General features: G+C 39.6%; 2 protein-coding genes across 6 annotated transcripts in view; one reads left to right on the top strand and one right to left on the bottom strand.

The window, feature by feature from the left end:
* LOC100543167 (transcription initiation factor TFIID subunit 4-like) overlaps positions 1 to 14,394 on the top strand; it is a 132,778-nt gene extending 118,384 nt beyond the window's left edge. For both annotated transcript variants that reach the window (XM_085235120.1, XM_085235119.1), the window contains exon 15: positions 12,660 to 14,394. In XM_085235120.1, coding sequence (XP_085091246.1) covers positions 12,660 to 12,827 — 168 coding nt within the window. In that variant the 3' untranslated portion in view covers positions 12,828 to 14,394. The remainder of the gene's footprint in view (positions 1 to 12,659) is intronic.
* Positions 14,395 to 16,019: 1,625 nt separating this feature from the next.
* Positions 16,020 to 27,984, bottom strand: part of KCTD15 (potassium channel tetramerization domain containing 15) — a 44,641-nt gene continuing 32,676 nt past the window's right edge. For all 4 annotated transcript variants that reach the window (XM_085235127.1, XM_085235125.1, XM_085235128.1 and 1 more), the window contains 2 exons: positions 23,583 to 23,888; positions 16,020 to 17,973 (listed from right to left, as the gene is read on the bottom strand). In XM_085235127.1, the coding sequence (XP_085091253.1) occupies positions 17,818 to 17,973; positions 23,583 to 23,888 (462 nt within the window). In that variant the 3' untranslated portion in view covers positions 16,020 to 17,817. The remainder of the gene's footprint in view (positions 17,974 to 23,582; positions 23,889 to 27,984) is intronic.

The raw sequence follows: 27,984 nt of genomic DNA, 5'->3' as shown, positions 1-27,984 counted from the left end.
TCCTCCTGCATTTGGAGAGGAAGAGTGAAGTGTAAACTCTAGCTGTTATCCGTTAAAGCTTTTATTTCTCTTGCATTGGATAGAGAAGGAAACAGACAGTTTTAGCATAAACTCCAGAAGAAAACAAGTACTTCTCTCTTCCCCCAAGTACAGTTATAAAATATAAATGCTTTTGTGTAGTTAGAAAACATGTGTGGAATTAGGTATATGTATTCAGGGACTCTGTGTGTGTATAGTCACTGTATGCTATTTATTTACTAGAACTCCAATTACAACTAAAATTCAATGTACTTTAATCAAATTATAGTTTCCATGATGTCCTTTAATTGCATATTTTAAAAGACATTTGAAGTAGCAGACTAGCATGTAGTTTTGACTTCTCTAACCTACATGCCTTATGTTTGTGCCTCAAGATAACATTGAATAACATATTTAAACTACTCATGTGTGAAAAAGCAAAATTATATCTCATGAACTGATTTCTTCACACATTCAAAAAATCGAATTCCCCATTGCTTCAGATACTAAACAGAAATCAGAAGAGAAACGTTTTTCTAGAAATGATATTGTTTTTCAAATTGGAGGTGATACGAATACCTTTTATGAACACGGGTGATACTCATTTTAAAAGTTAAATCATTTTATAAAGGTATACTTTTATAAATATAGTTTTCATTATGTAGGCATTACAGTCTGGTTCAGTTGATAATGAGTCGGAGAAGTTTACTGAGCTGTTATAATTTAATATTTTGAGTTGAAAATGGTTATTGTGAAATAGTAATTGGTGATAACCATATTTGCTTCTTTCTTCCATTTCATCACCCAGAAGAACTAGTATTGTCGAATGCTGATGCTTTATTCATGTGTAGTAAGACTGAAGGTGCATGTGATCTTCTGGGTGCCATTCATTTTTATTAAATACATATTTAGGATTTATATGTGCCTATGTGTATAATTAGTTTTGTAGAGTATGTGTAAATAGTAAGGCCCCAATCTTCCATAGATTTTAATTACTGTGTAGCTATTATCTGAGTTTTTGTAAACAAGGCAGATGTTAAATTTAAAAGCAGTGTGACAGATGAGCTGTTCTGGCAACGCCTAGAATTAAAGCTTAGACTTTCAAACTCCAACATCTGAAAATAGAACTTGGTGACATGAGATGCAAGTCTTTAAAAACAAACAAAATAAAAAGCTAAATTAATAAAAGCTTCAAGCATTACTGCCCAATTTACCAACTCTGTCCAATTTTCCTAACTTTAAGGAGAATTTATGTTTATTCCCACCAGATTAACATTTTATTTTTCAATATGCTATTGGTCTTGTCACTGTTTAATTTGTAGGGTGACTCAATAACAAGACAGTAAGGTGTTACTGTAATCTTGCTGTGTGTGCAAAAGCCAAATTAGAACTGCTCTACTGTACAGTGTGAGGTGGCTAGAGAGGGACTGAGTCAAGCAGCGTGGAGAGCATTGCTGACAGATTGTAGTTTGTTCTTGGAAAGTATTGAGTGCACTGCAGTTCCACTGAGGATGATGCACTTCTCTAAACAGAAGCAAAGTACTTTTCAAATGAGTATGTAAAGAATGTGGCAGGATCTTGAGCAATACTTTTCAGAATAAAGGATGTTCTGGCTACTGATTTGTCTTGCTAACTGAAATGAAAGAAAAAAGGCCTGTATTTTTGAAGGAATTGTTTAAGATGTTGACCAAATAATGTCACTTGTGGAGCAGTGAAGGCTACTGAAGAGTAGCGGTCATCTTGCTTACAGTTGTAAAATTGTAGAAGGTAAGTAGAAGCCAAGATCTGAGAACAATGGTAGAGGGAAAAGCTGATATTTGATTATCAAGGTTAGGGTTCAGATACAACAGATGGTAAAATAGTTATAACGTACTATACCACATGGGACTGCCACACACATTCAGGTAGCATATTATATATGCCGTGTGGTGAGATCAGTGATCCTAACTCATGTTTTACTAAGACCAAGAAAAGCTCCTGAAAAAGTAATTTCATAATTTCAGACCAGATTAATGAACTGTATTTAGTTAGACTGCACAATGGAGCTCAGTATTCAAGAAAGTGATACTGGAAATTATGCATAGCATGCAACCATATAATTTTTAATTCCCAAAAAGCTAAAATGAAGCTTGTGTTTCAGGAAGTCTATTTCAGGCTCATTGTGCTTGAATTTCTGAGGAAAGAATTTAAAGAAAAAACAAATTTACAGCACTTAAATTCAGATAATTAAAAACAGGTTATGATTTGATTTATGATTTTTGTAACTTCTAATTGGACCCAATTTTCAAAAGAGCACACAATCTTATTAAGGTGACAGCAAAGTGATAATTTTATCATTGGAAACAATTATGACTTCCCTGGGTTATAGCACTTCAGAAAATCTTACTCCTAATCTACAATTTCTGCTGTTATTATTCAGACATTTTTAAAAAATCTGATGTGATGGCATGAAAATGTGAAGGTAAAAGAAAAAAAAAAAAAGAGAGAGAAAAGGGTTAATCAAGTCAGAAGTACTGGGAGAAGAAGTGGAATGGTAGCAAAGAAGAAAAATGAAGGCAGAGAGTTGTGATTTGGAGTGGTGCTAAAGAGCCTCTGGGCTTGAGATTCATCTCGCATTTTATAATGCTCATGTTGTGTTGTATCATAATGCACTTGCTTCTACTAGAGCTAGCTGTTTCTCGTCTCTTATTGCCAATGGTAAAAATAGGCCAGTAGCATCATTCCATACTATTGAGCGCATTCTGAATTCCACACTGTTTTTTCACTTGCCTCTCTAATTAATTTAGTAATCCTCTTCAGTGTATGTGCAAGTGTACATTTGTGTATGTCTGCTCTGTTGCCCTCTTCCGTCATCTGTTCAAGTTCTCACATTGCTGATGATTGGTTGTGCCAGCTCTCTTCCAAAGACAGGGAATTTATTACACTTCACTGCCTTTTGTTTTTTGCCTCCCAAAAATCCCATCATAGTCTCCATTTTGGGCCAGTACTTTGGGAAAGGTTCTCCTATAGCTACAGCCCTCTTTTTTTGTTGTTGCTTTTTAAATATTATTCATTTTCATTCTAGTTTGGGAGTAATTAGATATGTGAGACCAGTCAGTTTATATATTGGTCATTGTCAGTCTCAGTGTGTATCAGATGAGTTATGCTAATAGGTGATCTTGTGTCTCTCTTAGACTCTTTCCTATTATATGTTTTATAGTTGTTCGTAATGGAGCCTTTGATTTTGGCTGTAATACATGTTAATAACTGTATATATACAGTTTCTAATGAAGGCTAGGTTATGGTAGTAATGATATTTATTTTCAGTTTTTTCAAGGTAGTCTGCGTGGTATCCAAATTTACCAGGATAGTAGAAGTGAGAAATGACAGATAACTAGGAGTAGAGCTTTAACATCTGGAAATGGTGTTTTTGTGCATCGTCGTCTCCTCCATGAGTATCTGTATGCTGCAGAGATTTTTCCTTCGTATCAGCATGGATTGCTCCATCATGTTTTTGTTACAGCAAAATGTAGTTGGTTAAAGCATTTATTGGATTTGATCCCACTTTATAAGAAGAGGTAGATCTGAGATAATTGTGAGAGTGTAGGAATGTTAACTTGACAAAAGCAAGTTCTTTAAATGGCTTAGTTTGAAATTTGAGGCTTATTCTTTGTTGGTTGTCTAGAATATAAGAGTTTAAAATATTTCTTGTTTGCTTTGTAATGAAATGGCTCTGGTAGAGAATAACAATTTGGAATTCTTGAGGAAAGGGAGATTACAGCTTTTTCAAATGTTAGAGCAAAGTTTAAATTGATGTTATTCTGTTTGTATGTTAAACTAATCTGCTTTGTACTCAAGGCTTGTCTCATAATGGAGAGAAAGGAAAAATTTGGGTTGATACTAGGAGGTTAGAGGAGAGTATGAAGCAGTAGTGGGCTTTTGATTTTTTTAAAAAAGATTTGAGGTATGTATATTAAAGCCATTGGAAGTTGGGCAGCAGGTCCAGTTGTGGTCAGCAGGGTAGTGATAAGACATGCAGGCTGTGAAGCCTGTCTGCACCGAGTCCTGCAGACCAGACCTTCTGAGGAAAGACAGAAGAAGGGAACTTAGAAAAAGATTTTGGGGGAAGTGCAGTTTGATAAATTGTAAATTGTGACTGTGCCGAGTGAGAAACTGTCTTCATCATGTGGAAGGGGAATCTAAGAATCACACTGAGTCGGAGCTGCTTTCTATTTTCTGATGTCTGTAGGAAGGGAAACAGTTTCCTTTTTGGAGCCATTCTTTCAAGAGCTATTTGTGCAGGTATGATCCGAAGGTTTTGGACTTTTTCTGAACAGAAGAAACTGAAGAAACTGCTAACTTAAAAACAGACAGGAGAATTAGCTGTAAGAAATAGAAACATTAAGAAATAAAGAAATGAGTCGCTAAATGATTCAGACTTTTCCTGTTGAACTCTGTAATTTTTTCCCAGTGTCTGAAATACGCTAGGCCTTAATTGTATTCTGTGGTATGTGCAGTAACAGAAAGTGTTAACCAACTTCTATATGTTATTTACAAATGTTGATCTCTTATTTCCTATACACTGGACTCTTCTCTGACAATGTATTTATCCTGCAAGCTGGAAGTATTAGCATTTAAGGCTTAATTTTATTGCCACTCAATTCTGAGATAACTGCATTGCCTGCTTTTTTTTTTTTTTTTTTTTTTAATTTAATGGACTGGATGTATGAATTAGGGCCATATACTACCCTCAATCCACAGAGGAGCCTCTAGTAATTACGAGGAAGGGTTTATAACGCTATTCTTAGATTGTAACTAATGTACTAGCAAATTTTACACTGAAGAAAAAAGTGCCAAGAGCTGGTAGATCTGTGGCTATTTTTGCCCTTTGTTTGGCAAGTAGTGCATAAAGTCACTTGATTGGCACTTGCACAATTGCTGGGAGTGCACAAGATGGCCCACAGTTGCAAACATAATTATTTTAAAGCCTGGGTGTTATACATCATAATTAGGCTTAAGAACAGAAAGTCAGTGGAGATGAATGAGGGCAATTCATTCTCTCAAGGGTTGAGGAAATGATTTTGCGTTTAGATTTCACATTTGTAATTTTTTTTCCCACAAGCATTAAGATTTAGATAGTTTTCTGTCCCCCTCTCTGCTCCACTTCCACGTGAGGACTGACAATATATGAAACAGTTATATGGTATCTGTGTCTCATCTTAAATAGATGAGATGTAGCTAGCGTGTAGGGTGGACAAGATGCACTTCTTAGCTCTGATTTTCTCCTTAATCAGAAACAGCGACAAATGAATCTAGACCCCCACAGTTAGCCTGTCCCCTACAGTTGTTCTGCTCAGCATGTCTTCCATAAGAGACAGTCTTTACTGGCTTAGCAATTAGTATATTTTAATTAGATATTTAAACAATTAAATGTTACAGTTGTGTGTCTGGAGATTGGCGAATGTCAAGAATGTTTTAATCATTTTAAGTTTAAACAAAAGTCACAATCATACAGGTTAAAAAAGAAAAGGCCACCCACTATGTAAAACTGCAGTAGTTTAGAACTAATACCAAGGATTACCCCAAGAGAAAATTCAGCTGGGAGTTGAGTATGATTCCAGGAAAATGTGAATCCTGCAAGTTCCACTGTAGGGCTTCTCCCAGAGTTGGTTTGACGTTTCTCCTCTCCCAGTGAGAGGGAATATGGGGCTGTACAGAGTGGTTGGAGTAGAGTAAAACTGGCAAGTCCTTAAAAAGAGGGGAAAAATCCCACATGCTAATACTGAAAGATGAGAAGGAAAAGGCACCACAACACTTGAAAAATAACAATAAAAAATTTGGCAGGATTAGTATTTCAAAGGGAGCAGCACTTGATTAAGCATTTGGAAAGCATGGGAGGAGAAGCATTCCAAGCAAAATGAAAATATATGTGTATGATGGAAACAGGACAAATAGATTATTTTACTTGTAATTACCACTGCAAGAATTCAGTCCAAACTGAGAATTCTTAATCAGGTAAAATTGTCATTGCTTTTAAGTCCAAGTAATGCAGTGAATTGTGGTAGGTATGAGATGTTTGTGGATAAAGATGTTGGAAAGGCCTGTAGCTTGCAATGAAGAGCAGGTCCATGAACAAAGTTAAATGAAAAGACCTGGAGACTGCACCACCCGAGCAAAACTTGTGCTGCGAGGTGACAGAGGACACGAAGCGTTTTTATCACACTGAGTGAGGAACCAGGGATACAGGAAGGCCTTTGAAAGGTGAGAAGTCCTAGCAGAATGCAGAGCTGTATCTCTGTGCAGGGAAAACTTGAGATTCTCTTTCCCACGTTAATACAGTTCATTGTTCAGAGATCTGCCTGGATAAACTGATTAAGAACTGAAATGATTAGCATTCCTTCCTGAGACTGGCCTGTTGAGGACTGGGCAGTTGAGCAGTTATCTCCCTCGAGCAGGTAAATGAAATGGCCCGTATCTGCTTCACACTTAATCCGTGTCATTTATTTCCATTGGGACACACTTCTCCCCAGGTTGTTTCACACTGAGATGTTCTATGACTTGCTTTTTGTCTGTTCTTATTCAGTTTTTGGGGGGGAGTGTTCACTTAGAAGAAAGAATAGCTGGTCAGGGTGGCAGAAGGTGCTGAATTCTTTCAGCAGGAAGGTTTTGGTGCAGTGCTGTTTTGCAAAGCAGTTTTTCAATTAGAACAGTACTTGCATATGTGATTTAGTCCTTAACATAATGAAAGCAAAGAGCAAGTATATATATAAAGCATTCTTCTTGTAATGGCAGTCCATTTATATGGGTTGAAATAACAGTGTGTAATTATAAACTAAAATGATCACATCTGAAGAAAATTTTTTCACTGTATCCATGTCTCAGTATGATTTACCTTCCTCTCACTATTTCTTAATATAAAAATTACTGCATGCTGTCTTTGAAATGTTGCAATTGTGTTGGTATTTGAAGTACTTGTAAATACTTGTGCAAATCAGCTTTTCTGATGTTTGTCTGCAGGGTGAGGTGTGTGTTTATGTGCCCAGGGGAAAGGAGACACATTTGCATCCAAGAGGGCGTAGCAGGCGAACGTGTGCCAAAACGGAGTCTGTAGGAACAGTTGCACTAAAATAGTGTAGGGTAAAATGTTTGCAAATGAACATAACTAACTGCCTAAGAAATGATGGTATCCTCCCTGGAAATGGTGCTGATCTGAGGGCCTAAATGATAGCTTTTGGGATGAATCTTTCTAAAGACATTTGTGGCGCTGCCATATTGTGCATATGAAGATGCACAGCCCTTTCGTAGGTATAATTACATTTCATGCAGTATTGTTCATCTTTGAGGGGCTGGCAAACAGTTATTTACTTTTCTGTACTTCAGGGGAATACTGATTTAAGGATGTTTCAGCTTTCATTTAAATCAGTAAAATCATTACTGTTAGCTTTAGTAGGTGCTGAATTAAACTCTAAATTATGTGGGACAGCTAATCATACATAATATTATACCTGTTTTTCATGTACAAAGTGCCTCTCAGCCAAAGATCTAATAGGACTTTATGCAAGCAAACATTATTGCTGCAGAATATCTCCAGAAGATTTCTTCTGATCCGAGATGTCTTATTCATAATGCCAGACTAATACATACGTTATATTCCCACTCTCAAGTTCATGGAGGTTGGAGAGAAAAAATTCCTTGTGTTTTTTACTCCATAGATTGCTTAGCTTTGAATTGTTACTGTGTGATTCCCACTTTCAGACTTGGGCTTGAAGTGCAAGTCTGCCACAAGGATGTGCCATGTAGCCTGGGAAGAAAACCAGCAGGTCTTTCATCATTATTGCCTTGTCTCTCTGGGTCACAGAGAAGCAATAGCCGCAGTTCAAGACTGTGTTCAAAGGAGAGATGTCAGGACTGAATTGTTTTCTGGTGAAGGAAGGATGGATAAAATATTAAATGCAATTTTCTAGTTGCCCTTATCTTTGTGTTTTTGACAAGAATATCACAGTGTATTCTGATGGCTCTATAATTCAGTGCCTTCAAAGATGTAAATGTATACAGATCTGTGAAAAAAACTGATTTAATTGTTTGATGGTAGAAATTGCTGCTATAAAAATCAGAGTAGATGTTGTTACAAATATTTCTATGTTACATGAAAGATATTCTGTCCCAAATAAGGAGCGGCATACTTTTCAGTGTTACTCAGTTTAATTTTCATACACCTGCTGCTATAACTATTACAGAATCACAGAATCCTTAGAGTTGGAAAGGAACCTTTAAAGGTCATCTAGTCCAACTCCCCTGCAGTGAACAGGGGCACCACAGCTCGATCAGGTTGCCCAGGGGCTGATCCAGCCTCGCCTCGGAAGTCTCCAGGGATGGGCATCAACCACATCTCTGGGAAACCTGTTCCTTTGTGCATTAAATTATAATTTAATGCTCAAAGACATTTTTACTTTCTGAGTAGTAGGGTAGTTTGTCCATGAAAACTTTGGAAGAGGTGTGCCTGTATTTCTCAGTCCAGTCTCTTGGCAGCCTTTAAGCCTTTTGGGAAATACTGATCACACCTGAGAGTGGGCAGTGGAAGGGGGAGGGAAGCAGCAAGGAGCTGGAGAACGAGCCCATGAAATCTTTCTGAAAACTGTTAGCTTGGGTACAGGAAAAACGAGACGTGCTGGTACTGGCAGTGAGGAATAGGCTTTGGTGTAAGCTCCAGCAGTCCTGGGATGGGCTTGTCTTGGGGGCCACGTGTCTGCTGGGTGGCTGCTAGGAGTGGTGAGTGCTTGGTGAGGGTGGGAGAAGAGCTGCCCGTGCTCTGAGACCATGTGGTAAAAGGTAAAGGCTCTGAGGGGCGGGGGGACATCTGTGGTGTGTAGGGTGCTGCAGTGGAGGGAGAATGTTGGTGGAGGAGGTAAGAGGTGATGAATGCCGTGTGGAGGAGCTGGTTTTATTCTGGTAAGAAGTAATATGGAAGAAATGCAATACATCTGGAAGAAATCAGGCTCCATGGATTTCTCTGTTCACAGGACTATTTGTTTTAGTTTCTAGAGTGTATGTTTGTTTGGCAGACGGTTATATGTTTACCTACTAATCTACCAGCTCTTTGGTTGTTACTTTATTTTGAGCAGAATAAAAATTACTCTGCTTTTCCAGCAGCATGAGTTTTCTCACAGAAAATGATCATAAAAATAGCAAAGAAGCTGAGATGAGTGGCCCAAATCTTGTGTCTCATCTGATGTAAACTCGGAATTGCTTCAAAATGTGCACACTGAACCAGTTACTGCTCCATCTCTTCTTCTTAAGCCATAGTTTAAACCTAGGTAGCTTCCAACAATTGAATTAAACTTGACAGTCCAGCATTACTTAAAATTCTGCAGGTTGTACGTACACATCAGCTGAACGTATTTGAACTGTATTAAAGCTCATTAAAGATGGTGAAGTCTGACTGTGTCAGTGGGTTCTGGGTTACAGGTTTACAGCAGCATGGCACCGTGGCCTTTTTTGCCAATTCCTGCCTTTGACTCTCGGTGCGTTTCGCTTCCTGACTGTGCGTACAGCCCCAGCTGGGAGCAGCAGTGCTGCGGGTCTCTCAGGAGAGCCCCCTCATCACCCACCTCCCTGCAGCCTGGAATGCATGCAGAGCAATGCAGTCGCTCTCTGCTGTCTTCCTTACTGTCCTGTGAGATTTGCATCTACCGAAGTTGGTGTTACAGGAAAGAATGGCAAGGCAGCAAGGGCAAAGAGATGGCTGGAGACAAGGGAGGGCCAGGTGGAATGGAAACAAGTTGCTGTAACTCATTTATGTAGGTCCTTTCAAAATGAAGAGGCAGAAAGGGTTCATATGATAAATATATTGCATAAATTGTTGAGGTTTTTCTTCTCTTTTTTTTCTGATCTGAAATATCTTAAGTTTCCCTTAAGTTATAAATAGAATGTTGCTGATACAAAAGCTGGTACTGATGTATATTTGAGTGGGTGTGATTTGATAATAGCTTGGGTGTGGTAGGCAGGAAACAAAACATGGGAACAATTTACAGCCACTTATTTTTTTATTAGAGCTTTTATCTTTGTAACTCTTACGAGTTGCCATAGATACAGTCAAGCTAGGGCTTGTTTGTGTTGATGAGAAGCCTGTTGTGCTGATTAAAAAGAAAAAAAAGTTTGAAAAAGAACAATCTGCATTACTTCAATTCTACCACTCTTACCAATGAAATATGCTTGTATTTACATACATAGTTTAAAAGGTGGCATTTGGTAGTATATGTTTTTAATGTAGTACTCGGTAATTTGAGTTCAGTACCAAAAAATCAGTCTTTAATTTAAATTGGAGATCATATTGACAGAAACAAATGACTGTTCTGTCAATTCACAGATGTGTTTTTCCACTTTCTAACGACATTGTAACATTTTTTTACCTTGTAAAAGAGGATTACAGGATGATAGCAGGCTCACTGATTGGCTCCAAGTGCATCTGCACAGCTTAATGTCACATTATGGCCTTGCATCAAGTAGATGCTCTTACCACCCAAAAATTTGGTACCTCAATGATAAATGCATTGAATGTGTCTTACCTCATCTTAATTCCAGCTGCTCAGTCCAACAAATATAAAGTAGTTATTGGATTTGTATGCACCTCAACAATTAAAGAAATCATTTTAGATGAAGAAAACTTAAAAAAAAAAAAAAAAAAAAATTAGTAGCTTTTCTATTTAGGTTTATTGAAGTATGTGCTGCTGGTTCTGGTCCAGTAAGGTACAGGTGGTATTTCTGATGAGTTCTTGGCGTGAGTTTAGGGAGGCTGGTGGCCACGTTGTGTGTTTGCTGCTGCTCGGTATCTGTAGTGCATGCGGAGCTGACAGAAGCATTGCTGGGTAAGGGGAGAGATTCACTATGTAGGAAGAAGAGAAAAAAGAAAAATATATTTGGGTCCGTTTAATTAAAATAAGTATGCATAATTCCTTGGAAAGCTGCAATTAGTCACAACAGCCCTGGTTAAACAGAGTGGGATGAGAGGCAGCTTAACGAGGGGCATTGTTCCAAACCTGTGGAAGATAGAGAGTATGAGTTTAAATGTTGCTATTCCATTTAGCGATGCAATGTGTTTTAGCGTAAAGGCTGAACAAATTCAGAGCACTGCTAATAAATGGATTATGCACTGGGGATATGTCTGGCTTCAGCATGGATGAGCAACCCTTGCAGCTGCAGCACATGCTTTTCCTATGAGCAGTGAGGCTAGGTGGTAAATCAATTAATCTATTAGCAAAAGCTACTTCATACTAGAGAGCAGAATCCCTAAGATCAAATGCTCGTGGTGCTCGAAGGTTGTGGGCTTCTCCTTCTCTTGCCTTCAAGCTTAGCAGCATTCATTTAAGTACATTAAGACTATGTTAAGAGAATAGGATTTGACCCACTATTGTAAATTAATAATCAGATATGAGAGAAATATATTGAGCAGTATTGTTCTGCTGGTGATGGCAGCACATACACAGAAAAGCAATAGAGATAACAGTGTCACTTCTTCCTTGCAATATACCATATATGTTTTTTCCCTATAACCTTTCAGTACTAAAATAATGCTGAACCATATTTCTAGTGACTGAAATCAAGATCATACAGGAAGTATTTCCTAGGGAAAGAAAGGTAGGTTAAGAGCAGTAGTATGTGGGCTTGGTATTTTAAAAATATTGGGAACTTTTGCCAGAAGTTTTAGAGATTTTAAAAATAATTCATACATTTTTAGAAATTAAAACCTATTTTTTTTTAAGGTAGAGCATTCTATTTTGCCAGAAATCAATTGGAATTATTAAAAGTCTTCAAAGGATGGAAAAAAGGTTGAATGTAGTAGTCAAGTTTCTGTTATAAACTCAGCCAGACTGCAGAGTCTATATACTATGTTCATTGTTCGTTCTCAGGCCCAGATCAGAAATTAAGGTAGTTTTTGGATGCTATCTCTGTTCAGAAGACCAGGATGAGGTATTCAGTGATTGAGGAGCTTCAAAATAAACAATTCGAACCAACTTAAACAAAAATTTATCATCGTTTTACATAACAGTACACAAATGCTTGTCTTCAGCATCTTATAATGTCTGAGTCTTTCTTGTGATTTCTCTTCTTGATTTGTCCATCTCAGCAAGGTGGTTCAGTGTTTGCTCACACCACGCCTTTTTCTTCAGGACACCAGAGGAGGGCATCTGGGTCCACATGGGACCAGCAGCTGCTGAGGTTATGGCAGTAGCAATGTACTCACCCATGCACCGCTCACCTCATTCCAGTCTTAGATGCAGGAGATGGAATAAAGATTGTGTGCACATTTGTGTACTAAAGGTTCTATCTACTGCAGTTAGTTCTGTCCCAAAAAGACTCTTAAAATTATAGGGGCCTAATACATCTGTGGTTCACATGACTGTAGCAAGAGAATTATCAGTACGTTTGTACTGTGTTGTAAACACACACTGTGTAGTTTTATCTCATGTGCTTGTTTCCGCTTGTTTCTTTACTCACTCTTTAACTTGGTGAGACTCAGAAGTACAGAAAAAGAAGTCTTATGTAATACTTTCAGAATGAGGTTCATAATACATGTAAGATATTTAAAATAATCCAGCAGTTGGTAGCTGGAGGAAACTCCCTACTGTTGCAAGACTTTGAACTCTGCTGTGCTTTCTTTGTAGGGCCTCAGTATGTCCGGTGGAGGTCAGGCTGGCTTGGGGACTCCTTCATCCAGGCAGTATGCACGACAGAAAATAACGCGTGTAAACCTCAGGGACTTCATCTTCTACATGGAACAGGAAAGAGAAACGAGCCGTTCTCTCCTGCTCTATCGAGCTTTGCTTAAATAAAGCCAAGAATTGTACTGATTTCTCCATACAGAAATTCAACTTGCATTGAAAAGCTGTCATTTTAATGTGCCTTCTATTTTTTTCAGAAGTCAATGTTCCGGTAATTTTGTTTTGTAAAACTGTCAGACACATGCAATAAATTCCCTTTATGTAAAAAAGAAAAAAAAATGTGCAAAAGGTTTTAAAATGTTAAATCCACAGATGTAACCAACTTCAAAGGCTTACTGCGTTTGGCACGTTAGACAAGGCTAAAATAGATGGCATTGAAGTTACACAAATGGAAAGAATGGCGCAGTGGCTCACGAAGATGTCATGGCCAGGAGAATCGGGACCTGAACGGGGAAAACCTTTGTGTTCACTGACAGTGATGGTTTTCCTTTAAGGTTTGCTAGCGCTGTTTCCACTAACTGTGGTCATACCTATTAGATTAGATATAATTGCAATTTTTTGCACAGCTAAATAATAACCAATGCACGCTGCCACAAATTTGATATATTTAGGATTTTCGCTTTTACAGCACAGTGTGTTCCTTCAGCCATTTGCTGAACCAAATCCTAAGTGTATGAAATCTGTGCGTTTGGGTCCCAGCTGCAGTCCATTGAGTAGCTTCCCGTTGTTTTCTGAATCTCTTCAACCTTTTGCACATTTGTAGCAGTTAGTAACATGAATCTTTTTATTTTCTACAAATATCTTAATTTATTTATTGCAAAGAGTATGGTTTAATGATGGTTATAAAAGAGTATTGTTTGGGAAAGATTTTAGAGTATTCTATATGGATTATTCAAGTCACTGCAAAGGAAGCTTTTGGGGTCTGGTTCCCTCTTGGCAGTCACGAGAGCCAGGGTGTGCCCTGGGAGCGGGTGCTGTGGGGACTGGTGGTGCTTTACCGTGGACGATTGGACCTGAGGACTCCAGTCCAGAGAGGCTCATGAACAAGTGCATGACTTAAAGCATATGGGTAGTTGTAAGTACTTATGGTGGGATGAATGCTTTTTAAACACTTTGCTGAATTGGATTTTCGGGGGCCCACACCAAAGCCAAGCAAAGTTAGTGTGAGTCTTTTTAGATGGGTATTGGATAGGAATGCTCAGCAAGGAGGTGGGCACGAGTCGTACTTCAGACAGTATTACCGGTAACCGTGGAAGGGAGACATTTGCTTATTTATCTTTTTGATTTTTACTACGTTATGCTTGCCACTTTTTTGAGGCAATATTTTTTTTTTTAAATGGGAAACCGTAGCGAAAGCACAAATAGAACTATTTGTCCAATAGTTTTAAAAACAAAAGTTTTAATTATTTTTTAAGGTTTATGAAAAGCAGAAGAAAATTTATACTGCTGCTATTTAGCCAAAAGATTATTCATAAGGTATTTAAGGCCAGGAAGTGTAAAATTATGTTTTAAATGTATTGATAATTTGTACATATTGTTTATAAAGGCCCTGTGTTTATTAGAATTACGTTATTTTGATGATTTCTGTACATACTCGTAAATACCCCCAATTTGTGTGAAAACATACTCCCTTATTTGTACTTATTTTGTAAAGAAATAAAACAATTTACTAAAGTAACACATCGAGTGACATAGTATTAATTTATCAAACATGAATTTCACATTGTCTGGTAGTTCTTAAGCACTGTTCAGAAACATTTTGCATTAAAATATTAACAGGATACCCACAAAGAAATATTAAAACCAAATACTTCAATGTTTTGTTGTGCTGATTCTTATCCTTTGTCAAACATCTAATAAAATTGTCAACAAACCTTGATGCTATTAATGCAGTGAATGAATGCACTCAACAGTTGCCTTTTCAAGGGCGATCGGTCCAATAAGCACAACATAACATTCATCCATTTCTTTTCAGATGTGGGAGCAGAGCGGTGCCACGGGGTTGTACGAAAAGGGCTTGCAAAGACTGTTCTTTAAGCCACAGCTTCGGTGCTCAGCATAAAAAGGGTCAGAACAATTCTGTTCCATCAAATTAGGTTGAAACCAAGCTACGTTTGCTTTTTGGCCTTTGTAATGAAAACATTTGCTGGCTGCACACCACAGTTTTATTGGAGATTCTGTGATATTTTAAAACCTGTTTTAGCAACACTAAGCGATGTTCTTAATTAAGTTACGTTGATATAGTTTAAGGCCAGAAGTAAAAATTCAAATTGGTTTTTGCTGATATTGCTGCCTAAGAATACAGGGAATAAGTAAAAAAGATATAAATGAAACTGTAATAAACTTTAAATAAGTGACCTGAAGTTACTAACTAAAAAAACATGTTCTAGCTTAACTTTTTTTTTTTAAAGGCATATTTCTTCTAACAAAGTGATTGTTTCCACATGTCTTCCTTGCCTTAGTGCTGTTCCGCAGTCAATGCTGTGATGTCATGGCTCAAACTTTCCGTCTCAAGTTCACATGAACACGGCTGGCGCAGCCTGGAACTTTTCACGATGCCACCTTTGCAAACTGCCCTCAGTACTGGAGCTGCCTTACTGAGCAGAAAAACGAATGGTAAACACCAAACTGAAGAAAAACAAACCAACCAACCACGAATACTTCCAGTGACTGTCTACATACATCTAAAAGCACCCTGCTTCCAAGCGTGTAAGAGAGCTGGCTGCCTTCAACTTCAGTGCAAGGGGGCCATGCTCAGCACCACGCAGGTGCGCAGCGGCCGCTCCTGCTGGCAGACAACCCGTGTGCACCTCTGCGGTGGCTTTGCCTGAGTAAGAATGGCAGATCGGGGTGTTTTTAAATATAAGTGTGACATGTTCGCCTTTATCTCCTAGCTGAGAGGTAATGAAAGGAGGAGGATGCACAGACATGCGTTCAGCCTCTGCTAGTACTAAGTCTCCCTGGTCAGAAATGCAGGACAAAAGCGTACATAGGATAAACACAAGGAGCAGAATGGACTATTTAAGGATATTTTGAACTTCAAGTCAACTCGATGTATGAAAGTAATAAATAAAACCGTTTTTTCCTTCTCTTTTTGTAAGACGTGGCTACATCAAGCTGAATGGAGCAAAAGGCCAGAGGAGATGCAATCAGAACTTCTCACCTTTCAAACAACATGGGAGATACAGTGAGTGTTCCACCCTACTTGCTTATTTTTGATCATTTACTTTACAGAAATGTTTATGGCATGAAGTACTGTATAAGAAATGTGCATACACAAATACATGACAATTATACGTTAAGTTCTTTACAATATTAAATGTATAATATACAATTCTACAGATATCTTACATACAAAGGTGAATGTTGTGCCATATATTCAAATATGGCAATGCCTAGGAACTTTAGAGTGTCGTACAAGTATAAAACCACAAAATAAAATAACTTTACAACTCTTTTGAAGTAGACAGATTTGCTCAACGGTTTTGCTAAGTTAGCAGGTCAATATGTATAGGCTAAGAATTTCCTAAGAGATTTCTGATTTGGGTAACCAGGGTGAAAAAACCTGCTGAGATCTGATTTTCCATGGACAAGCATCCCACATTTATCCAAAAAATCAGACCTCTGCCAAGGTTGCAGCTTTGCATATTTAGTACAGCTCATCACTTCAAACATATCAGTCTTAAACTTCAATCTTTTTTTTGCCTGATTGTAATCTTTTGGTATTTAAGAATTGTTAACCATCAAATACTGTTATGTATGGCCATATTTACGCATCTAAAAAGTTTAATTAGAATTCAGTATCTACAACAGTATTCTATAAATGAACGTGGGAGAAACTAAATTGTGATTAACACGTGAAATAGTTATTGAGGACCAATTGTGCTAAAGAGCAATAAAGAGGATTTAGCAGAATGCTATTTATAACCTTGCACCTGTAAACATGGTGCTGTCTCCTGAGTTAGGAAGCCCTGTAAGTCAGAGAGTTGATACTGATTCATGAAAGGAACAGTAACCTCCTACAGTGGGCTTGTTTGAAGAGAAAATTAAACAGGTAGAGGGCAGATACACAATTGGCATTTTAATAATAGTTTAAAATATAGAGGAAAAACGATCTAAACAAAGCATGGCCTGCTTTCATCGGACAGTGGAAGGTAGAGGGTTTTAACATCTTTTTGTGAAAATTCCAGACCCATAAAGAGTTGGTTGTCCCCATAAACATGGTTCATAAATGAACAACAAGAGGTGGCAGAGCCACGATTCTTTTATGATGCAAAACTTAGTTTCTGAGTCAAAACGCGACTGGCTTTGAGAGAGCTACAGCTCCACCATAGGTATGTGGCCCTTGTTTGACGGAGTTTTATGTTGTGCTTCCAAATCCCTACTTTTGCATGTATTGCCATAATTGGCCTTCTCAATTTTTTGTTGCTTTTTTTTTTGTTTGGTCTGTTTGCTTGTTTTTCAGTACTGAGCACCAGTTGACTATAAATCGGTCCTTTTCTGATTCTAAATTCTGTCCACAGAAAGATATTTCAGTTGGAAATATAAAAATAAGCCATTTGCTAGCATGAATGAGTACAATCACAGAAGTGTAATGTAACGGTATGGAGGTGTAAAGCACATCTGATATGAGGAGGTATGGCAGCCGGGGGGGGTTCTCAGTGCAGTTAGTGATGCACCATCTTCCTCTCGGAGGCCGCACTCCTGCACGTCACGTCTCGGGGTGTCGTTGGGAAGGCTGTTGGAATCACTTCTCCTGCTGATAAATTCAAATTGCTTTAATTGCTCTTTCTGCAGAAGTCCTTTCTGGGGTCAGGGTTGTACGAAGCTTTGCCTTTTTCACCACCACAGCTGTTCAGCTCAAAGGATGTTCCCACCGAGCCTGGTATGCTGAGCATGCTCAGTAATTTCATCGTGGAGAGCAGACAACTGATTTTTCAAATGCATTTCATGGCTGGCTATGTGACAGGTAGTTTCAGAATACCACTAATTGGCAACATAAAGTCAAAATCTGTTTGCTAATACTGTTTTGCAAATCCTTAGTGTTTCACATAAGGGACTATTAAACACTTCTATGGTTACAAAGGAGTACAGGTAGGGTCTAGTCCAGGGGCTCCTGTTTTATTCTGATCGTTGGGGTAGGTTGCGGTCGTCTGTCTTCACGACACAGCACGTATTCGCTGAACTGAGAGGAATCCACCCCACCACCGCAGGAGGCTGCCATATTAAATCCCTTCTGAAATAATCTTTCAAGCACCTGCAACGTGGAAAAAAAAATCAGCTGGATATTTAGCAATTTTAGTGATAAAAGCTTTTAGAAGCACTGGATCTAAATGATGGATTTAGTCTTTTCAGTCTTCATAGAACGGATTTTATTCAGCTATAATTCTGTAACTTAGTCTTAAATGACTACACTGTGATTAAAGTCTCGCTCTCAGCAAACCTCTGCAGAAAACAAGAATTAATCAAACAAATAAGTGCTCTACAGAACAGCTTACTACATTATATAGTAAAATACTGGACTGCAGTGATATCGATGCTATCTCTTACTGCTTAAACAAATCAACAGCAGGTTTAAGTCATAATAAAAAGTGCCCATTATTCATTAGTAATGTGAACAGTCTTGCAGATAAGGGCTGAAAGCATTTGCAAGCTCTTCTTTAGGAGATGAAAAGATTTTAGGAATCTGAGTGACACTTGCACCAGGCCTTCACGGAAATCGCAGCTGTGATTTTCCCTTGCTGGAAGGGAGTGCTGCTTCTAGCAAAGCATGGCAAAGACAGGATGTGGAGCCAAGACATGGACAATAAGGAAACATTCTGGCCCAAGAAAGAGGTTAATTTGTATTGCCCAAATATATATTTTCTCTTTCTCCTTCTAAAGAAAACTTGGTGCAATTTAGATGCATGAATTTAAGGAACCCAGAGGCAACTTTAATTTCTGAGACTGTCACACAGCACATTACTGCAGGATATACTGATCTTGGCAATATGACGGGGGCTTTGTTTTCACATGGGTGAGCATGTTGATATACAGCTTCCCAGCAGAGCAGGAAGCACACAGACTCTTTGCAGCATTAGGTGAGAGTGGATGCCAGATCCACCTTGGGCAGATCTGCAGTGTAAGATCCACTGGAGGAGATGCTGTGCTCCCTCCCTCCGGCAGCTCACCTGAGCCCAGGGCAGTAGCACAGTGTCTCCAAAAGTGACATCTCAGCATGACAAAAGGCACTTAGGCACCCTTTAGTGCACGGGAGATTCCTATTACAAGGGGTCGGAGGGTTGGGCAGGGCTCTGCTGCCTTACATACAATAGAGCTGAACCAGACCCACACGTTAAGATTGGCGGAGTAACAGGAATATTCACACCCTCCATCCAGTGCTCCTCCAGCCAAAGCTCTACCAGAGGCCATGGCACTGTAAGCACTAAGCCAAATTACCATGTAGGCTACTAACACTAATAATACTCCAGCACATACATGAAAAATCAGAACTGGATCTGAAATTTGTACCATTAAGTGAATTAAGTGATCCAACATTTATTTTACAGGCAGGAAAAGTGTTTGCATGAGTTTCTCTGCAGAAAAATGTCACCAAGGGGAAGCCTCCTGCACTGCTCTGCGCGACAGCTCTGCCGTGGTGCCGCTTCCGCTGTGCCATCAAGTGTGCCCACCACAGTGCCAAGAGAACCTGGTGGTTCCCTAAGCCTGACAAACGTAGTAATGACCCTCACGTGACTCTGCAACCAGCAACTCCAGGGATTCAGTTAAAAACTTTAGGTAAGTGTCTCAGCAATATCCCCTGCTCCTGAAGGAGACAACTTGTGTGCTTTTGTGGTTTTGCTGCAGAGATAATTTGATTTCTTTTTAGTATCACCATGAGCGATACTGTGAAGCACTTCGATACCTACTGCAGTGGTACCTCAGTCTTAATGGTTCAAGGCCTGAGCTAATTGCTTACAGAGGTACTAAAAAATAGTGCCATGTTTGCACACCAGACCTCTGCCCTCACCCCTGCACACAAACCCACGTGAGGCCAAGGTGAGCATTCCTTCTGACTGAACGCGTGCTTTGCTTGCCATGCAGAATCTGCTCAAAATGAGCTTGCCCTGAGGAGCTCAGCCTGGCCTTGGGACAAAGTGCCTTATGAGCTCAGGAAGTTTTGCCAACCAAATATTTTCCCTGAAAGTTGTAGAAATGAAAGTGCACAAAAGCATCCCAGTATACAGAAGAAAAAAGGACCCAGAGAGATTAAAAGAAGGGAGGGTTAAAAAAAAAAAAAAAAAAAAAAAGAAGAAGAAATATAAAAAGCTTACCCCTCTTATTTTCTGGGCTGTGCACAGCCTTTAGGACAGAAGTGAGGTAACACACAGGTCCCAGTATAGTTTTACTAACACTTGTTCCTGCTCAGAGAAAGCAGGAGTTTGCTAGAGAGGGAGGAATAAAACATCACCGAGCTGTTTCACAGGTGGCATGTGCTTTGACTTTGTGTGTCCCTGTTCTTAACCCAAGCAAGCAGGCAAGATGAGGACAAGAGGCAGCTCGGCTACAGGAAAGGAGGCTTCTTCCATTTAACTGGGCAGAGAAACAGAGGATTGACAGGTAAAATTTCAGAGAGAGATGTGACTTCAAAACCTTGCTAAAAACTTTTAAAAATCAATTTGGTTGTAAGACAAAACAAGCACTGGGGTGCCCTTGGCTTGCCTCAGTCCAAAGCAGTGAAGGCTGCATGCTAACACAGGGCTTTTCTTTCCCGAGCCAGCTGTGTGCAAACACACAGTCCAGGTAGGCATTACACCCTTAGAGCACCGCATGCAGAACAAAGCGATTCATTTTTGCTACCCTTGCGCTCAGAGGACTGGGCTGCAGGCTATCATCTAGGGTTAGAAAGCGTGGGATCATCAATTTTCTGGGCAAGAAACAAAACTGGTCAAATCCTGTAAACAATGCTGTAAATGTTTAAATACTGTAGAGTTTTAAGGATAACTCGAATGAGGTTGTGCTCAGTTCTATGGAGAAAGTCTCCCAAGGGCTGTTTTCCATGTGCCTTAAGCATTTGTTTGTATGCACCAATGCATGCATGAGACTAAATGGCATGTTGAACATGAACAGATTTAAATTCCACTTAGTGAACTTGGCCCTATGTGCATTACTTTTTTGAAGGTAATAGACAGATGGAGGGAAAGCAGTAAGTGCCTGTAAATAAAATGTGAGCTACTTTCCTATAAATCTCCCAAAAGAATATGCCAAAAAGTAAATGAGTATCAGCTGTGACTCTCCTACATATAAGAAGACAGGCACACAATACTGAATAGAGGATTTGTCCTAAGATTTAATATACTCTGTCTCCCAGTATTCTGAGCACATCAAGACATGGGCTCTGATCTTGTTGGGAGGTTCTCCAGATGAAAACATGATATTTTCACTTCCTGCATTTTATTTACATTTTGCAGAATACTAAAACAATGCAGTCTTAATTATGAAGACTCAATGTTTAACATAGACACACACCAGAGAATTTTCTCCAAGGTAGGCTCCTGGATCTCATCAGCATCTGTTGTGAGGTGTTGGAAAAAACAGTCTCAGTCTTAAGAAAACTATACCAATTTGCGATTACAAGTGGGCATTAAATAAGAGCTGCTGTTTTTTGGTTGCCTACCTACTCAGTGTTGACATTCTGTGTTTTATATGTATAGTTCTTGACAGAAAGCATTTAATGAAAAATTGTTTTAAAGTGCTGAAGGATTTATAAATATTGCAGTTGTGCTACCAAATACGTTAAGCAGGACAGTAGGGGACAAAAGCAATGCATCTCAGTAAACAGCAGGCAGATTTATCACAGCACTCTGAGATTCTCTCAGTGTGCTTCTGCTCCGCCAGCCACTGCACCTTATAACTGATCTCCCTTAACTCCATGCTATTTACTCCACCATACTTCCATCTACTGTCTCAATATTGTTTAGTCAAAAAATATTGGGAAGTGGAAGTGTAGTGCCCATATATCAGTGAGAGTCCATCACAGTCAATGATAATTATTTGCTGATCTCATCAGGCTTTTGTCTCAGCAATGCATCATTTTCCAGAAAGTGTTTGAAAACACTCTCTATTAATTATATAGTAAAGTGATGTGATTTAATAAAATTATTTAGACTGTAGACTCTCTGACATAGAAATTTTCTTTCATAATATGAACCTACAAAGTGACTCTGACTGATTTTGACTGAATTCAAAACACATTCTAATAGTAATAATTGGCATTCAGTTTTTATTATAAATAGTAATAAAAGCATGCCACTTAATAGAGCCAAGTGTGAGCCTCGGCTGCTTGCCGTGCTGCGCTTATCAGTGACCAGCAGTGACCCTTTATTGTTTCAGTTACTCTAATTTCTTGAATGCCCCTGACCATATTGCACGAACAGAGTGTGGCTGAAACACAAACATGTCTCTCTACCCACTCACCTTAGCTGAACTGCAGCTGCTCCCCTCTCCAGCTCAGTGGTGAATTCATCACTACTCCCACTGCTAGAAAATGGATCTGCCTCTGACCCACCTCCAGCCTTCTATTTTTGGGCAGCCCACTCCAACCCTTGCTGAATGTGAAATTGCTAAGGACTGTGCAAAATTAACCACAGGCAATGGACTGTTAAGTTCAACCAAATAAAACACTTGAAAGTCTTAAAATAAAAATTAGGTAAATCACTGCTTTTTAGAATGGTTTCTGATGAAAGCTTCTGTTACCATACTGTTCTTACCAGTCAGTGAATGCTGTCCAATGGAAGGTGTCAGTGGAGAGAGTCTCAACTTGCTGCACGCTGACAATACTGGTAAGCAAGTGCTCTAACTTCTCCCAACTCCCTTGCTATTGTGCCTTCCCCCTGAGCCTGTCTGGCCAGCCTGTCTCACAGGCCAACTCTGTTGTGGATATTTGCCCATAGGGAAGTTTATCAAGACCACTAAGGCATTTCCCACAGCCCAGCTAGCACCTCTGGTCACAGTGACTTTGGAAACGTGCTCCTTCAGGTTGATTTCAATTTCCATAATGATAATCTTTCTAGCATAATTTAAAGGCATACATGCAAAAACCAAGAGCTCTGTGTTTTCCCATGTTAATTAAGGAGTAAGTTAACAGCATCATCAACACTGTTCCTTCTCCTCAGCCCAAGGACAGCTACACCAGAGCTCTGGCCACAGTGATGGTGATGCCTTGTGAAATGGCATTTCTTGCCCAGAAGGCTGCTGCCTAAACACAAACCACGTATTTATTTCTGCTACCACCCACCTATCTGTCCAGTTATCTTCTTTTGTTTCATATGTTTAATTTTAAACCTAATGTCAAAACTCTGAGTATAAAATGAAATACATTTTGTTTAAAATACTCTGGGCAATTTTTATAGAACATCCTTTTGAAAAAAAAAAAGTGCAGAGATCAATTTTTTTAAGTCCATCCCGCAGGCACCATCATTTAATTATGAGTGAGACATAAATTATGCATTTACACATTGTTGCATTTTCTATAAAATGGTGTGGAGATTTTTTTTGTAGTTTTTGGAACTCTCTCTTTCTTCCTGAGGGCACTTTGGAGGGAAAAAAAACTGCTGCAGGCTATACATTGATGAAAAAATTAGCATTTATCAGTATAACACCATTATGAGACCAGCATGGCACTAACATACACAAAATCTAAATCTATTTTTCTGCTTAGACTAAGGAAAACCTGAAAGACTGTGATCTCACCAGGCAGAAAATGTCTCCATGCAGTATAAGCACTAAAGGTAATTGGGCAGAAGCAAATAATTTGCATATAATTGAACAAGAAATAATAAAAAAAAAAGCAAGCATGTAGATGAGCCAGCACTAAAAGGCCGTTACCTGCACTGAATTCAACCGGCAGTATCCGTTCAAAGGAAACCTAATAACGTGGGTAGGGTCTTGGTTCCAGCCTGCGTTTACGGAGTTGCACATGACGTCTCCTGTCTCAGGGAAGATCTCTTCTATTAAAGCTTTCTCCCCACTCAATGCAATTCTTTCCCCCAGATCTGGAGTCACTCTTACAACCAAGCAGTCACAAGGCTGGAAATGTTTCCTTTGTTCTTTCTCTTGTTTCCATCGCTCAAGTTCCTTAATCATTGGCTGCAGCTGATAATACTTTGCTTCTTCATATAAAAGATTAAAATCCTGAGAAAAAAGAAAGGAGAGAGAAACTAGGAATGCTTATAGTTCCCTTTTAAAAATGAGTATTGTTCCTGTTTGACCTACTTAAGCTTATGTATTGTCAGCAAGAGTGCAAAGGCAACAGGTCAGGTATCCACATATTTTGTCATCTTACACCTACACAGAAAACCACAATGTGTTAGTGCTGAATTTATTTGAGCTGACCATGAAGTTCCCATTGCACTGAATTATTCTTTCATTTATTATCCCACAAGCTCAATGCAAGAAGGTTTTACTTGTGGATTAAGAACTCAGAATAACTGGTTGCAGTAAGTAAAGCATACTGTCTTAAGAGAAGTTGTCTCGAGCCCTGATCTTCACTCTTGACCTCAGATATTCACTTCTGATCTTATGACAGAAGATCTTGGATTGTGCTGTCATCCCTCACATATGTGTTACAAGATAGAGATGGCAGTTCAGCTTCTCACCTCTCACCTGGTTTTGCCACATTTGAAACGAAGCTGCAGAAGCTGGGCTGCTCCCTGCATGATTATTCAAGCATACTTTGGAGCTTGGTAAATTATCCTGCTGTAGTGACCACCCAGTGGCTGGGAGCTCAGTTTTGTTTACTCCAACAACTTGAAAGAAAGCACTGTTTTCAGCTAGCTGTCCATAACCCAACAGGGACCTTCAGGCAATTCAAATTCCCAATTTGATCCAATTCCCACTTAATTGATTGAGATGTCATCTGCATATGCTCATTAATAACTTTTCATCAGATTTTCAATGGATCTTCCCATCTCAGCTTAAACGCATGGGAATATGGTGAAAAGGGTGGCAGCAGCACCATCAGACTGAGCCAGAACTGAACAAGAGGGGAAGCATGCAGGGCTGGTTTGCTTACTTTGCCCCTCTGCCTCCTGCAGCTTCCTAAAGGGAAGAGAAGCAACAGAGGCACAGGAGCAGTTCCTCCCTGAGGACCTGATCCTTGCTTCCTCTGCCCATTTTCAGATATAAGTGCAGGCACACTGTGTGACTTTTTTGGAGCATGCTGTAGGTCATCACCTGGGCATAAAGGCAACTTGTCTACTGCAGTAAGAGGAGGGAATGAAAAATCGTGAATGAAACTACTGGAATCATTTAGACTGGAAAGAAGGGAGTGACGAGAAGTTATTGGGAAATGGGCAGTAAAATTGCATGAGGAAATAACTGCTGCACTTCTGCAGAACTCAAAGAAGAAAGAGAATCAAAAGCCATTGAATATACAGAACGAAAAGGTGCAACTTTTCATAGCATCATGGAATTAACCTGCAAAACCTGCTGCAAGGTATTGCCTACTGAACCAAAGCAGTCAGCTGTGTTGAAATTTGGCACCACAGAGCCACTGCCACTAGTGGAGAGGCGCTCCTTCACCCAGCACTGCCTTCAGCCTGGAGATACATGAAAATTAACAGTGACACAAGCAAGGTTATCACGTTACAGAAAGGACATCTGATCCTTTGCATCTCTTTGATGTCTGTTAGGGCTGGGACAATATGCACACCACTAGTGGAGAAAAACGGACTGAAGAAGGTGCAGAGAGAAAAGAGTGATAAGAGCAAATATGAAGAAATGAGGGCAACAAACACTTAAGAAGGATCCAGAAGATGAAAAGCAACAGGAAGATAAAGGAGAAATGCTTTAGGAAGCACCTGGCCAGCCAAAGAGCTGCCACTACCTGGTGTCAGGTAAGAGTGTGCCAGCCCTGGTGCCACCAATGGAAGGTTTGTTTTTTTTTTCCCAGAAAAATCAGCATGCTCTGCTGAGCCATTCATGCTTTTTCCTCTCCAGTTGTGAAGCTCCCTGATTACTGCATGTGGGATCAGTTTAAATCTATAGGCATTAGAGTTTTAAATTAAAAGCAAAATACAACCCCTACTCCAAACTTTCTGAAATCTTCATGCAGGAACGCTGTAACAAAACAATCTCCCATGCACCTGTTTGTTACAGAGGTGCGTCAAATGTTTGCTGTGAATCTGCTGGCCCTATATACCCATTTTGAGCCAAGGAAAGCATGTGATGCTAAGGAGAAATGTAATGCTATAGAGTTAGCAGGAGCATGGAGTGCTCACATGCTAATGGAAAGTCTTCCACTGTTTTCAGTAAGTTGCACAAATTTGGTTTTGCAATATTTGTGTTCGTGGCTACTATAAAAAATGTTATTTGTTAGGGCAGTGAATTGAATGTGTGCTAGTAGAAACAACATTCAAAGCTATAAGATGTGGTATAGCCTTGTAAAAATCAGGCCTTCATTTTTGAAAGCAAACAGAGGTATGGCACTCCTAAGACTCAAAACACTGCTAATGCACTCTTTTCTCGTGCAGGTTTTATAAACGAGTCAGAGAAGTGTGCAGCTGTGACTGAACTGGCAGTGATGCCCAGCTCTGCACTGCCTACACGGCACACTCAGGATGCTCAGGTAACACTGACTTTCCACCCTTGCACTGTAAATGTAAAATCATATCCTGATGATTTGCAAATGTTTAACACAAAATATCAAGTACAAGAATTTAACCACAAGGGACCCCTGCCAAGGAGGTGCCACAAGAGCTGCAAGAAAAATTTCTCTATGCTGTTCATTTGGATAAGTTACCAAAGGCAGATGCAAACACGAATCTTTTCAGATCTATCCAAAAAAGGCACATTTCACTGAATGAGGAACAGGAGTAGCTACAGGGTGTTAACTGCCTAGTGCAATGGCAGTGTGCACTGTTTCACTGAAACCCAGACTCAGAGCAGCTTGGTGTGTCTTCTGTTCCAGGCGTATGATGATAAATGCATACATGTATTGTACCCTCTCTCTCTCATGGAGGCTCCAGTGCTGGCATTAGCAGTTTTGCTGAGCAGCTGGCAGCATCTCAGGGCAGATATGGTGTGGGATCCAGGAGCTCCTTGTCCTGCAGGACAAGATCTCCCATCCCTGAGTCCCTGCTAGCAATGGTGGGGCTATAGTGAAAAACCCTCAATAGCCTTCAACTTCTTGTGGCTGCAGTAGGACTTAGTGGGCAGGTTCTGTGCTGTCACCCAGAAAAGGGAGCAGGCAGCCAGCTGGGAAGCACATAGACTCTCCATCCTCAAATTTTGAACAGCATTTAGATTTTGGGTGAAGGGTCAACAGATCATTCAAAGATGCAGGTTTTTTTGCTTTTGCAAAAAAATTTTCTATTCCCAATTTGGTAGAAAAGCTTTTTTTTTTGTGGTTGATTTCGTGTTGGCTAAGTTCAGCAGTCATCTCTCACAAGGGTCACATCTTCCCAAGAAGGAGGCAGGTACTGTGACTTCAAAGTAAGCTGTGCAGTTGACATCAGTGCCAGTCTATCAGTAAACATCTATGAACTATGAGTAGAGGCAGCCAACAGGAATTGTAAAATAAAAACATGTCTTGTATGAATCTGGTGCTGTTCTCTCTATAGTAAAGATTATGTACGTGAGTACATAAGATTGACCCCTGAACAGGCTTTCTACCCATTTTTTCTTGTTATTCTTTGTTTCCATGACATAACAGACTGTCATCCTGACTCAGCATTTTCTTTATAATTCAGTGCCATGAAGATCTGACTCCTGAACATGGGAGCAAGTTCTTCACTTCTGCTATGATGAGTGCACCATTTGCTAACGTCAGTGTGAAAGCACTTAAAAGTAGGCATACAAATTTTAAGACTGTATAATAAAGCAGATGCCACCTGACCCTACAGGTGACCTCAGTAAGTAAACCATGTGAAACTCAAATGCCCTCTGCATTTGGGCTCCTTTCCTCCTTAACATCAAATGATGATGTACGTACTGCCTATATCTATTTCTACTGGAAGCAGGGAATGCCAGATAAGTAGGTCCAATGGGCAATCTAGTCCTGGTTTTGCATGGAGATGTATTTTGTGATTGAAGAGGAGAAATGCTGATTATAATTTCCGTGGGGAAACACCTCTCATGGGGAATCAAGGCAGATATTTGGGCTGTGGATGAGGGTCAGCTCCTGTGCTGGACACCCCCTAGCCATGCAGTGTGGCAGACCCAGGGCGCGGGCCCAACGCTCCACTTGAGGACGTGTGTCACTTATGGTGGAGTGGCTCCACGCATGGGA

This window comes from Meleagris gallopavo, chromosome 13, assembly GCF_905368555.1.
Source record: "Meleagris gallopavo chromosome 13, MGAL_WU_HG_1.1, whole genome shotgun sequence".
Taxonomy (NCBI): Eukaryota; Metazoa; Chordata; class Aves; order Galliformes; family Phasianidae; genus Meleagris; species Meleagris gallopavo.
This window is presented reverse-complemented; position numbering and strand designations above follow the sequence as displayed.